This window comes from Streptopelia decaocto, assembly GCF_964273445.1.
Source record: "Streptopelia decaocto genome assembly, chromosome: 10".
NCBI classification, from domain to species: Eukaryota; Metazoa; Chordata; class Aves; order Columbiformes; family Columbidae; genus Streptopelia; species Streptopelia decaocto.
Window position 1 is genome coordinate 13,155,280 of NC_138665.1, and position 14,841 is coordinate 13,170,120.

A 14,841-nucleotide genomic window follows, 5' to 3' on the forward strand; every position below is an offset into this window, starting at 1 on the left:
CCTTGTGTCTGAGAAAATCCATTTTCCTCTTGCTGTGTAAAAAAATGATTTTTTTTTTTTTTTTTTTTTTTTAGCTTGCAAATAATTAAATAGTTCCTTTTGGTGGAATTAAAAAAACTGTGGTAAAAAGCTGAGTTTGGGGAGGTTTTCCCAAGGTTTTATTAAGTGTTTTTTACATTGATTTATCTCCAGTATCTCCTGGGAAGACTACCAGAATTTCTTAAAAAACTGAAGAGGGAGTATAGAATACTTCCTTGGAAAGAAAGTCCCTAATCAAAGTGGTAGTAATATGGTCCCCAGTTCAAAAGAGGCTCTGCAAAGTATTTAAATACCTAAAATTGGGCATAAACACTTCTCTGGACTGCATTTCAGTTAATTTCAAAGTGGATATCCATGGAATAATCATTATGTTTTGGTTTTTCTTTTCCTGTTGAAGTGATTGTGAAAACGTGACTCTGTGTTGGTAGTGCAGGTGTTGCTTTCAAAAGACACGAAGATTTCCTGAAGCTACCAAGTGACTAAAACAAATTGGGGCTTTTTGCAATTGCCACTTTTCAGAATATACTTGAACTGTATATTCCTTAGATGCCGGAGACCAGAGGTGAGAACTTGGCATCACTCTGTGCATTTCCATGGTGTGACAGGGACATGTGTTGGTCCTGCTTCCCACATCATGCAGACTGGGGTCCTCACAATTGTGGTCTCCCACCTGGACACACACTTTATTTCTGGTCTTGGAGAAACAAAAGGGGACAGAATATGCTTGCTTTATACTGAGCTTGAGTAGTAGGGACAAGTGTAGGGTTCATATCCAGGGATGGGAGCTCAAAAACACCCCCAGCTGGACAGCTTTGTGAAGAAGCACATTCCTGATCCAGCTGTAGAATAATTTAGACTGGAAGGGACCTCTTGAAGGTCTCTAGTTCAACCCCATGCTCAAGGCAGGACTAGCTTCAAAGTTAGATCATATGTCTGAGGGTAATCCCCAGCTGAGATTTGAACATCTCCAAGGATGGAGATCCCACAGTCTTTGTGACCCACCTCCCTTGTCTGACCATGCTCACTGTGATTTCATTTATCTTTTTTTTTTTTTTTTTCTTATTTTATGCATGACTTCCTTAGATCTATCACTGTGACAGTTGCTTCTTGTCGCTTTGCTCTTTGGAAGAATCTCACTATCTTCTCTATAGGCACCAGCAGGCAGCTGTCCCTGTTCAGTGCCTTTTCTCTGGGCTGAAGCAAACTCAGTGCTGAACCAAAGCCAGTGTTTAATGTACTTCAGACCACCTTGGTCGTCTCCATTGGACTTGCTGCATTCTCACATATCAGTTAAAAATAGATCTACAGAGAAATAGGGATGCATCTTAGTGTTGCTGCAAAAAGGAGAAAGATGAGTTGCAAGTGCCTAAAATACAGAATTATGTAAATATAAAAATACCATTTTATTCAGTCACTAAAACTAAAGGAGGCCTTGCAAGGCTGTCATGAAAAGATATATTGTAAACCCACCATCTGTTCCAAAGAAAAATGAAAATTAATTTGGCAATGCATTAAAAAAATAAATTACTAAAGATGCAAATAGCAGGAAATATAGAGTTCAGAGTGAAGAATGAAGCCTTAACTCTGCCTTCTTGAGCCTAAACTATGTATCCTATTATATAATTTAAAATCATTTGTCATTTTGTAAAGGGCTTCATGGAGCTATAACAATTTACATCAGTTGACTATGTGGCTGAGTAGTTGTGAACTATCTGCAACTGTTTTCCTATCAAAAAGTGCAGTACTTGCAGTTCAGCTTATTTGACTTCAGATTTATTTTACCCTTATGGAGGTCTACCATCAAAGCCAAGGCTTAAGGAAAACCTTTTGATTTAAAAATATGTTCTATCTTTAACAACTTGTTGGCTTTCATCTGCTTATCAATGAAATGCAAACACAACTCAGACAACCAAATACAGCTGATATTTCAGGAGGAAAAAAAATCTGGTTTGCTCACATATGCCTTTGTGTCTTTGACAAGCTATTGGATGTTGCTTTTTTTTCTTGTGGGGAGGAAATTACTCAAAATCATAGTTTTTGATCACTAAGTATTTTACAGCAAAACTTACCATGAATTAATGTATTATTCTCCTGCCTGAGACTCGGGTTCCTTTTTTGGGTTAAAGTGACAATCCTTGATTTCTTACCCAATTTCAGATGCATGTTGTTAACATTCACGCTATGAGTCCCAAAGGGTTATTAACTGATTTATGAGAGTGCAGGAGCTCTACAGTTTGTCCAGGAGAGGCAGGATCCTGGCTGTGGGCTGGGGAACATCTCAAGTTCTCAGCAGGCAGCTGATGTTCTCCAAGAAAAAAATGCTCTGAGCTTTGAAAGGTAAAGTAATTGAAGATGAATGTATTTAATTAAAAAAAAAAAAAAAAAGTGTTTATTCCAATAAACGTTTGTTTGTATTTCCTTTTAGCAAGAGCAATGGTGGTAAACACTCCTGAAGGTGTGTGAAGCCTGCAGTGCCTCACCGATACCCACTTACGAACCACCATAGATTTTTGTTTCCCTTTGACTTAACCTTATGGGATGTCCAAAAACTCCAGCATACCAAACTCTTGCTTTAAATAATTCATGTATTCTTGTTAGAAGAGAAACAAAAAAGGGGGGCTTAGCTTCAGCTTATTCAAAACTGAACTTAAAGACTGAAGGAAAATAAAAGGGCCTAAATAACTTGTTACTTACCTCTATCAAAAAGGAAAAGTGGCATAGACAAGAACTTGGTTTTGACAAATGTTTAAATTGTAATTTTAAGGACGTTGGTAGTAGACTGAACTGGAATTTATGATTGACCGCAAAATTCTGTATGTGTGCTTTGAAGTTAGCTATTGGAAAAAATCTGTGGTAGGCACAGGTTTTAATTTAAAATTATGGAGATATTTCTTAAATATATGCAGAATTCATGAATAAAATGTGAATTATTTTTCTGGTACAGTGATGTGCTTAGAAGACTGTAGCTGAAGGAATTAGTCATAAAGTTTTACCTTGTGGAGACTGAGGGATGCAGTGAAAAAGATAGCTGATGATTTCAAGCCAAAATCCATGTAAAATGATATAAAAGTATTAACAAAGCAATAGGATGGTTAATTCTGAAGGTGGAGTCCCATTTTGAGCTACTGCAGTCAAATTCGCATGTATCATTTTTCAAAATGAGCATGCAAAAGGCTTCCTCTATTGATTTTAAGGCAGTGGTTTTCTTTGTTTGTTGTGCCTTTGGTTTTTGTTTGTTTGTTTTTTACCATTATAGCTTGAATAAAACCTATACAGCTTTTTAAAACCCTTGTTATCCTGACGTTCTTGCCTAGATATTCCTGCCACTAGAGAGCCTGATGCTATTCTGGGATGAATAACAATGGTTGTTCAGGTAGTCAAAACTGAAAATAAAACAGTAAATAAAGGCAATGTAGAAAAAAGGGGATCAATGAGACCTGATAAGGACTTTAACACAGTGTTTTTCACAGAAATGTGGTAGAATGGAGCCAGAAGCACTGGCTCAGACCGAAGAGTCACCTCTCTTCTGTGTAGTGTTTTTCTTTCTGTTTATGCCAAGGTAGGAGGTGAAGGTCCATCACTGTTTGTGTCAGGCCTGATGATGGCTGAATTTAGCTCTTCCTTCCTCCTTTTCCCAGATGCAAGGACCTGGTTGCACCCGGAGGTGGCTGTTGGTGGCAGCAAGAATGAGGGCTGCTGACTTCTGTCAGGGACAAGGTGATATACAGAGCAGTGCCAACATCTCTCCATCTAAACCAGGAATTTGGGAGCTACTGGATAAGGCAGAGCTCCTGCAAGTGCCATTGCTTTTTTTTCTAAACATTTCTCCTACATATGTACCCAGTTATTTCAGGTATTGCATTTCCTAGAAATGCTGTTAATGGTTTTCTTCACAAGTCACTCCAAGTAATAGACAGGTGAATGGGCCAAGTTTTAAAAGAAATCACAATTCCTGCTAATAGCAAAGATGAAATTTGGAGTGTACGATTAATTTTTAGCCTTATAGTCCTAACTCAAAAAAATTTAGTTTCTCAATAACGTAGCATAATTTTACTCATGCATGTAGAACGTTTTCAACTGCTGACAGGAGTCTGGGGAAAATATTATTGAGAAATCTGTTAGACTTCAGAAAATGTAATTTGCTTACTGAGAGGTTAGTGTCTACCATGTTTGCAGAATTTACTTTGTGTAGAAAGCGTTTTTCTCAAAGTCTGTCTCTGTGTGTTTGAAAACTGCTTGTTTAGAGGAAACAAATGCATTGTGAATTCTCCCTTTCTTATACCTCTCTGACAAAACCAAGTTTTCTCCTGCAGATAAATGAATTCAAAGCAAATCATATTTGGTAACTAGTACAATTTCGGAACACCGTGCTTTGCAGTATGTTAATAGCCAGATAATGTAAATTTTATTTTTAATAAAACTGAATAAGAAAGTGATCATTCTTCTTACTGTCTTTTTAATTCCATGCTCTGATGCAACATCGTTCACAGAAGAAAATGTTATTACAAATACATCTGTGAAATGCAAGAGAGAATGACCTGGATGACCATTTCAGAATTCAGTACTGAGCAGTTATAAAATTAAACATTTTTAATTCAGAAATCTTATCTTGCAATTAGGAGTTTTTTTGTGTTGGTGTGGGGTTTGGTGGAGTATCTTTGTTGGTTTGGTTTTTTTTGGTTGTTGGGGTTTTTTGTTGTTTTTTTTTTTTTTATGATCTAGGGTTGAGGCTTCTCCCTCTCCTGTTCCTTCAGCAACCCTAACTAGCATATGCCAGGAACATCAAGGTCATTCACATCTATGGTCAGAGTAGTGTCACCTTCTCCAAAACCTCTAAGAGCTCAGACCCAGGAAGAAGTAAGACCAAGGCTGGGCATCCTGCTGTCTGACCACATCCTCAGATTTGGGCATGAACTTTCTGCTCGTCCTGCCAAAGGACTATTGTGGCATGATCAGGAGTGCCCAAGAATCACGGAGCCAAAGAGAGACAGTTTCTGGAGACACAGATATTCCCACTAGCTTTGATGGGGGTGTCCTGCATAACAAAGCTCAAGATCCATGAAGTTGCCTTATATTTCCTTCACTGTGGAAAGGTGATTTGGAAAAATGGTTGATTTTGTTCACAGCTTGAAAGTAAAAGCTATGTTTTGAAAAAAATACTTTGAAGTGTTTTGAAACTTTCTAGAGACTTTTTTTTAGACCAGCTATGTTGGAAAAATAAATGGACCAGTGACTGTGCTAATTCATCTGCATGTGCAGCTGCAAAATTATTTTCTGTGCACATAGTGCAAAACTTCTTCATAAATATGAGGTTTAGAGACCCTTTGGGAGTAATTAACTATAATGCAGAAGCAAATCTGGGTTCATTGTATGCACTGCTCATTTAAGAAATGTTTTTGTGCACAAAACCCATTAGTAAGTTTCCAAAACGTCCATGAATGTTAAACATTTTATTATAGGACTCTGAGCGCTTCTTATTTTACAAAAAAATCTAATGTAATCGCATGAACTACATCTAGCTTTTGATCCCTGCATAGTGAATTGCTGTGTTACATGTGTTGCATGGTGTATTCAAGAGCTACAATCTGGCTTTTAGTTATTTATTTAACAGTGATAGAACAGCTCTTTTCCTGTGGAGTACACAAAATGTTGAGGATATCCTCCAGATAAGTTGCACGCTATTGGTTTTATTCTACTAACTGTTCAACTTCCATAAAGTGTGGGGGTTTTTGTTGTTATTCTACTAATTGCTTTCCTTCTGTGCTTTTAGTCCTGTGCTGTACATGGTCATTAGGATCCTGACTCTGATGCAATGGGATGCAAAGCAAAGCTGCTGCTTTCGTTGGTTGTACGAGATTGGCAGTCAAAACTACAGACTTGTCGAAGAAGTGACTTAGCCAGGATTGGGAATACATGCCCTCAGCCTCAGTGGGTGTAGGGATGTGCCTGAAGTCAAGATTATATTTAATTTGCTGAATTAGGTCAATGCATGAGGCTAATGGGCTCCTTCTCCTTCAGAGGCAGTAGCGTGATGCTCTCTGGCCTGTATTACATGGGTAGTCAGGGGACATAATCTGACTTGCCCCCACTGTCAACTAATTTGTGGAGAAGCATAAATCATGTGAGATACTCTCAGGAAATCTGTCCTACTTACTGTGTGTGTGTGAGAGTGCTGATACCTGCACATGGCGGGGAGTAGTCCTGGGCAGCAGGCTGGGCATGCTGGGCTTACTGGCCCAGCTGCCTGCTGGTGATCAGCGCGGAAGCACAGAGGCACAAAAATAGATTAAGTGGAGCAGAAATAACTGCTCAGCTTTTATGAAAGTTTGTCCTTTCTCTTCTCTTAACTCTTTGTTAACTGTTTTTTCAGAGAGATTGATAGTATAGCATTGTATAAGTTGCATAATTTATGTTGTGTCTTATCCACCATTTATTTCCCACTAAAAAATGAAACGTAGTCTTCATCATTATAGGATAATTAATCATTAACATCTGAGGAGTTTTACAACACCTGTGCTTTACCTCAGAATATGCAAAATAAATCCAAATTCTTCCATTTAAGGTGGTGGTTTACACGGTGCTCTGGCTGCTGGATTGGTTGGAATTTCATTCAATTACTTTTTTACACAGCAGCAGAGCATCTGTGAAGTGGCTATCAATTGAAACATATTTTGCTCTCCAGACTTGATGTTGCAGTTTTCACAAAACATTTAATTAGTGATAATCAGCTTTTAACCAGCCAGAGCACACTGATGTGATTCTCTCCCTCTCTCCCCCATAATTGTAGACATAGTCTGTACCCATAAGATAAATTACTTGCTGTCTGGAGAACATCCTAGCCAGCAGGAAGAGAGACAGTAAGAATGTCATTTGTATGGGGATAAAGAAGGTGTTGTATATACTGTGATTTCAGTGAAGAATATACTTTTCCTTTCCTTTTCAGAATGGTGGACCTGGAAACCAGCTGGAGGTTGCAAGGTCTCCTTTCACTCAAGGTTGTTGGTCAGTGGTCAGCTTCCACCACACCCAAGGAAACTAGAAGAGCTTCACGCTAACTTCTGTAAGGTTTGTTTCGCTATGGAAGATCAAATTTTTTTCTGGCTCAGGTTTTGTGAAGTTCGGCATCTGCCTTGGACTCACAGTTTGGAAAAGGGATCATCTCTGAGGCACGGTTAAGACACAGAAAAACCAGTCCTAGACAATGAGCACTTTAAGTGCCACTGGAATATTACTCAGCTTAACGACGGTGTCTGTTACGCTGGATTTTAGTTTGCATGGTGGTCTGATGGCTTGGTCCTTAAGCAGCAATTTGACTCTGAATCAGAGTTTGCCTACGTCTGATCCTCTTAATGCCTCTGAGAAGGGTGAAGTCTCTCGGATGTCCGTGAGGGAGAAGAACTGGCCAGCCCTCCTGATCTTGGTCGTCATCCTGCTGACCATTGGGGGGAACATATTGGTAATTATGGCTGTGTCCTTGGAGAAGAAGTTGCAGAATGCCACAAACTTCTTCCTGATGTCTTTGGCAGTGGCAGACATGCTGGTGGGTATCCTGGTCATGCCCGTGTCGCTCATTACAGTCCTGTACGGTAAGTGGCTTCCCTCCTTGTTTGACTATATATGTTTTTGCAGGGAATCCCTCGAGGCTGCAGCAATCTGCTTTGCCCAATTTTTCATGTGTTGGGAGCTTGGGGATTATCAGTGTGGACTTGGCCATGGGTCTGTGCTGAGTTCAATGCTCTGCTGGGTGAGGGTGATGCTCTGCTGGGAGCAGAGCTTGTTTGCATGCTGCCAGGAACAACCTGTGAATGGTGTTGGCCTTGGGGTTATCTATTTATTTGTTTGTTTGTTTATTTATTTATGTATTACCACCCAGAGAAACTGCAACCATGAGTCAGCTTTTTGCCTTTTGGTTGAACTGCCCCCAAATTGATTAGGATGTAAGAGCTTAGGGAAAAAACAAGGAATATGTTTGGGACTGATCCAGCTCTAAGCAAAGTCAGAATCAGTCCTTGAGCTCCCACTGATATCAGTGGGATTTTAGCAAAAATGTAGTTAAGAAAGGAGGTTTGCACTGGTAGATTTGGTATCCAAATAAAAGCCTTCACTCTTGGCATTTATACCTGAGCTTGCCTATGTCTTTCAGGGGGTCACTTTGCCTTTCTGTGCCTCAGTTTATCTCTAACCTGAGAAGATGTAATCTGTTTTAAAACACACTGAGATCTGCATGTCTGGGTGTCAGCATTTATTGCTCCTAAACCATATTAGGGTTGGTGTGTTTGTGCTGTAGTGGGGCACGACTCCTGCAATCAAGTGTAGAATTACTGTTAACACTTCAAAGGAGTAAAATATCAAACACATCCAACTTTCTCATCTGTCTGAGACACCAAATACAGGGGTTTTCTTCAGCATGGTGCTAGGACTCTCCATCCCTAGATATTACAAAGGGGTATTGCGTTCGCCTCTGTATCTCTGATCATCTGTGTGTATACTCACGTATCAATATAATATGTGTGTGTTTAATAGGTAACAATCATTTTGGAAGTCTGTTTTCCGAGTTTCTTTGAAAAGTATTTTAATATTGATATTTCTTGGAAACAAATAATGCTGTTTACTTAGAGATTTGATTAGAAATTGGTTTACTGTCCTATAAAGTAAAATGTGGGGTTATTTATGTGACTTCTTTGCTTGCCCAAATGATTAAGTCAGACAGAGATTCATTTCTAAAACACATTGATCAAACCTACGTAATTCTAAAGCTTATATGACTTGTCTACAGTGAGTTAAATCAATATGTGATTTAGGTACAGACCTAGCCACGGAGATCTTATGCATAAAGCTTTGTATTTTGGACTGTCAGAATAGTTTTGTCTCTAAATCTTCTGTGTATTACAACACGTGTATTTTATTTTTAGCATTTTACTCTGGTTCCCTGGAGTTTGAAAGGGAGCATATAAATTCTGAATGATTTGATTGACCTGCACTTGCGTAAATTCTGGATTACCCAGTGATTCTAAAAAGGTGAATTTATGGAAGTGATCTTCCTACATACATACTTTCTGAGTCTTTGGAATCTAATGGAAATGGATTTTCTGTTCTGTCTAGAAAATGATTACTTAAGGTCATTTAAAGGTGTAAACCATGCTGCGTATTTAGAGACACATAAATATCATTGCTCTGAAGAGGAATTGTAATTATTTCTCTTTTCTACCAGAGAACCAGTATTAGCTGTTGATGGCCCCAGCACCTCTCCACAGGCAAAAGGCACTAAATAGAATTACTTTTTTTTTTGGCAAACATTATAATTTTATAACAGGCATAGAAATCTTCTGGAAATGCTGTTAGAAATGAGAATAGCTGCTGTTATTTCAGGGGTGGCTGGAGCCATGCTGGGTGCTGGCACTGCTCCCTTGGGCCAGCTCGGTGGCTCTTGCTGGGCTGGACCAAAGCAGGCATGTTGCCTTCAGACTTTGTGAGGGGAGGAGGAAAAGCTACATTTGGGGAAAACAGGCTCAGAGGAACGTGTGGACTGATTTGAATAGGACTCCTGTGAATTCACTTTTCTGTGTTATTTAAGCTACTAACTGTGGAAGGAAGCAACCAGGGCTCCAACAGCAAGTGGAGAAGGCTGCCAGAAGGAGTAGAGAAAGGCTGTCCCCTCTCCCAAGTGATTATTTGCTAATTCATGCTGAGAATATACACTTGGTTTGATACTCAGAAGCTAAAGGGCATGGGCTGACTGGTTATGTCTGAGACAGGACCGAAGGAAAAAGACTGAGACTGTGTCAAGGGTGTTGGTCCTCTTCAAATCCACCATACCATGCGGATGCCCTTTTCTGGGCATCTAGAAAAATGATTTAGGATATAAAACTAGCATGGCACGTCAACAACCTCAGCATTTGATGGTTCATGTAAATAAAACATGCATGCAAGAGCACAGAGAAAAAGCGGGTTAAACCTGTCACTCATCATTACATACAACTTTGACCAAATACAGCCATGTCTTTCTCAGATTCACATGTGCTGGAGTTATCATGCTTTTTGGAGTCCTACACCTGTTTTAGCTTTGGCAGGGAGGGGAGACAGGTATCTTGTATATTATACTCAGCTTGGTGGACCAGTTCTTATGGCAACATGAGACAGCAGCTGTGGAAAGGCTCTTGGCAGATTCACAACATTAACAAATGCTGATATAAGTGACAGCCTCCAGAGATCCATCACTTCTGCCCAAGACTGTTTTATCTGGTGTCATGAGTAACATCTCTGCACCATTGCACACACTGATTTTTGAGGACAAAATCTGGCCTCTTGTGTAACATGGGATTTCTTGGCTTAGTTTTCTTTAAGCTATAGTTTTTAAAAAAATGGTATTTCTTACAGCAGCCTGCAAGCACTCCGGATGCCACAGTGGCCAGTAGGACAGTGGACTTTATCTTGTTTTCCAAGAGCTAGAGGTCAGGAAATCCAAACATATACAAGTGCTTTAGTAGGTTTTATATTCTGTTTGACATGGTAGCACACAAATCAGTATCAGTGATTAAGGGGGCAAATATTCACACATCACCAGGATTGCTCTGATAATAATTGGGATTTATAGCCATGGACTGATCAAGAGAGAGCGTTAATGCTTGGAGACATAATTGTGAATGTTGAGTCATTTTTACTCTGTATATTTTACCCTGGGCATTCTATATAGTCTACATATTATGACACTGAGTGGTTTCAAAAACTGCCACATGCAGTAGAAAGAAATTTATGCAGCACATCTCTTCCAGATTTGTAGAAGTCACTTTTAATTTATGTAATCAGAAAGGAACCTTAAAAAATACATATAATAAATAGAAGAGCGATGAAGTAGTTTCCACATCAGCTCTCTCAGCCCCAATGATAAATTCTAGTTTGCAGAGTAGGTTCATTTCCTTTTTACTTTTCAGCTAATGAGGTACATGAAGTAGATTTCACTTCAAGCATAGCCAGAAGATTGAATAGACACCCTCCACAAAGACTTTGAGTTTTCAGTGGTTTTCTTTACTTAATTAAAAGAAGGAAAAAACAAGCTGTCAGTTAATTCAAGAATCTTATTACAGAGGAAGGGATGTCAGGATGCATCATGCTAGATTCTTCACCAGTTACTCAGTGCTCTGACATATTTATCAATTAGTCTTTCTTAAATGTCTTGAATTAATCGATGAGTGCATTTGACAACTTAGAACATTTTCCATGGCATACAGTTCCTAAAGAACTAAACAAATTCATATGCTAATTAATAAGCATGTATTGGGGGGGAGTAAATTAGAAATTAACACCATGTTTAATCTCAATGGAAAAACTTCTGATTAATTAAAAACACTAGTGTGGTAGGGCATAGGGTATTCTGCTTGTAATGAAGCTTCTGACAACTCACGGAGATTGTCTCCTCACCTCGGAACATTTTAGGGACAAGCAGTGGTAGGTCTGCATCATGTCTAGTGTTTACGGGCAAGAGAGGGCTGCTCGTTGTCTACTAGGAGTAGTGAAGGAATTGAAAGAGAATCTCATCGGCTCATCTGAGTAGAAATTACAGGAGGTAATTATTAAACTTTCTCCATTCTAATGAAACAGGCTCACAGCTGCTAACAAGTTGCCAGAGTGTGGCCAAAAGGGGGCCAGCACACCCGTCTGTGATTCCAGGTGCCCAGGCTTTTCTCTTCTCTTTCAGTTTCAAAACTCACTGTAATGCTGGCGGCGCAACACAGCTTTCAGGAAGGCTGGTATTAGATTCAATATCCATTTAGCCCCAACTGCTGGAGCAGCTTTGCATCCAGATTATTGTTATTATTGATAATTATCATCATTATTAGGTGGTGACAGAGATGTGCTGAGCACTTGCAACAGACTTTGCTGTTTATTCCCCTCACAGAGGGAAGGGGGGGAGCAGAAAGAGCTGTCAGTCAAATGGCCTGGTCTGCAGTCTTATTTCCCAAGACCCTGCTTTGCCTTTCTGGGGTGGTACTTGATATCAGCAGTGAATATCATGTAGAGAGACCTGATCAGGCAAGACAAGGGCAAAGTGTTGTTGAGTAAGTTCCTGGGTGCAGTCAATATCTGAAAGGGCAGATGGAGGGAGCATAGGGTGTTGGTAACGCAGATCTCCTTAGCGGTGCCAGGACATGCTGCACACCTTGATAATGCCAGGTATTTTCTGAAGCTGCCGTGAGAACGGGCCATCTGCTCTGTCATATTTTTTTTTTATTATTTTATTTTATTTCTTTTTTTTTTTTTTTTTCCCTGCTGATTCCTAGTAATGGCTCTTGAGGTACAGGTTGGTATTTACTGCTGCCAACCAGCCAACCTGTGCCCAAATGCCATGTAGCAAGGATGCAAGGAGTTAAATACAATTGTTGTTTTGGTCTTTCATTCTAAAAAAAAAAAAAAAAAAAAAAGAAAAAACAGATGAAACAAGAAATGATAATGGATTTTCCTTAACTTTTTTAGAGTGTTCATGATTGTGAATTAAATGACTGCAGTTGTGTGTTTGTGTAAGTGACTGTGTCAGTATACCCAGATTAATTAACAGTCTTCCCCTTCTGACAAACTCCTGGCTTAGTCTTTAGCTAATAATTTTCTAACCTAGTCATTGGCTTATGACCGACATAGCAAATTGGTTAGGTCACCTTGCATAATTTTAACATAAGTTGTCCTTAAATTCCATCAATGGTCTGAAAAAATGGTAAACCCAAAAACTGGCAGTGGACATTTTGTCCTGACCCATCACCCATTGCACTGCTTTGGTGTTGTCTTCCCTGTGCCATATTAACCTGCATGCCTCCCTGTGCCACAGCAGCATCGTCCCACTGCTTCTGCGCTGCTGGGTATGAATTCACACACCTGAGATGGGGGGTCCCTTTCCTCCCCCTGCTGGTTTAACTTCTGTGTTACTGCCACTAGTGATCGCTACTCCATGCTCAGCTCTGCTAGTGATGGGATCAGCTGAAATTTTTAGGTGTTCTGGGATTTTGGGAGCCCTCCCAGTCTGGCTGATGGGCAGAGCTGGTGTCATGGCAATGGAGAGCAGAAACACCATGTTGAGAAAATGAGTGAAAATAAGGACAGTATCCACCAGGGCTTTGTCCCTAGAGAGCACTTGCAACATCTCTGGCACAGTGGAAGGTTGAGGAGCTCTTTTAACATTAATATTTATCAGATTTAGCATTTGGACCCTCCTCGGGCTACATAAATACTAATTGCATCTCTCAGTACTGTAGTGAAGCTTTAAATATTTATATGATTGATATTAAGTATTAACACAATTGCTGTCAGGAGAAAGGTGAAATCTCACTTTGTTAGAATATTGCCCTTACAAATGATGCCAGAGTTAAAACACCTTCACTTGAAACGAACCAGTATGGAGCAATATCCATTCCCATACGTGTATTGCCTCTAATCAGTGAGCTGGGATGGTGCAGAGTGAAGGAGCAGAGGGAAAACTAGTTTTTTATGGCTTGTAGCCAGGATCCTTGGAGAACAGCTGAAAGTGAAGAGAAAGCAAAGCCAGAGACTGGCATAAGAACAGCAAAGGCAAATGCCTACAAAAGCCCTGGGGGTGAGGGTAAAGCCATGGGCTGCCAGCCCAGCCAGGGTGTGACCCAGTGCCAGCTGAGCCTCCCAGAGCCTTATCAACACCCACCTCTGCCTTGAGAAAATTGTATTTTGTCAGCTGTTCAGGTGTGTTTATAAGAAAATTATTTTAGGCATGTGGACGGGCTTTAGTCCCCTGATCTCCGGAAGTAAATGGCTTTGTTCTGAATACACACACTGACGTTTTGTGCAGGTGATGCTGAGAGCAGGATCTGGTCTGTGTGGGGCAAGGGTACTCTGAAGATAGTCCAGGAGCTGTGGGGATGGCTGCAGATGTGTGAGGAGGTGCTGGCAAGATGCACCTCCCTTCAGAAGAGACAACAGCGAGAGTGGAAATTATTTAAAGTCTCTGAAAAAAAGGCAAACTAAATAGTTACAGGTACCCTAAGCCTAGTAGCAGGTGCAATGAAAAAAAAAGGAAATTGCAAAATATAAATGGTTGCTGTTATCTAAAATATAGGTTAATCTCTTAATGAATGGAAAACCCTGTAGAATGAGTCTGGAGTATAGCTGCCAGACCAAATCAGAATACAGGTCCAACTAGACTAATATTCTGTCTCTGACGAGCCTGAGCAAAGCAATGAATTTTCCTGTGCCAGACTGTTACAGAAAAGCCTTCTCAAGGAGATGTTTCCTCCTAGACTATATTGCCTGGTGTTTGACTTGTGCCCTGTATTATGAGAATTATATTCCCTGTTACCTGTGTGTCTCAAGGTTTTGTTTGGCACTTTGTGATATGATATTCAGGTTCCTAGAAACGGTCAATCATTTAAAAACTCCTGCCAAGTCATGGCCTTAGCTGCATCTTGACTAAACCAAATTCCAGGTGGCAGCTGCACTATTTTCAGAAATTATTTTTTATGCACATTAATTTTAAGTGCATGATCTTTCTGTTTGCACTGAGTAATCACTACAATTTATTCTTCTGCTAGAGCGTGAGTGAATGGAAACACCAAGGCTGCTTGCACTATCTACTGCTGCTTGCACTATCTACTGTGACACAATCTCAGAGATGGTTTTTTCTTTCTCTCCGATGACACTTTGCACGTGGGATGTGTGCAATGTAATTTATATCCAACAGCATGAATTAGTTTGTTGTCTTTTGCCATCAGTGAAACCCATTGGCTGCCATGCTATGTGTTCATCCAGCAGCATTTATTCCCTTTTGAAGTCCTCACAGCTTTCTTA

The 14,841-nt window shown here is 40.0% G+C and overlaps 1 protein-coding gene across 4 annotated transcripts in view; it reads left to right on the forward strand.

The window, feature by feature from the left end:
* The window catches only part of HTR2C (5-hydroxytryptamine receptor 2C), a 116,079-nt gene that overhangs the window by 65,604 nt on the left and 35,634 nt on the right, over window positions 1-14,841 (forward strand). For all 4 annotated transcript variants that reach the window (XM_082061931.1, XM_082061930.1, XM_082061933.1 and 1 more), the window contains one exon: window positions 6,983-7,625. In XM_082061931.1, the coding sequence (XP_081918057.1) occupies window positions 7,241-7,625 (385 nt within the window). In that variant the 5' untranslated portion in view covers window positions 6,983-7,240. The remainder of the gene's footprint in view (window positions 1-6,982; window positions 7,626-14,841) is intronic.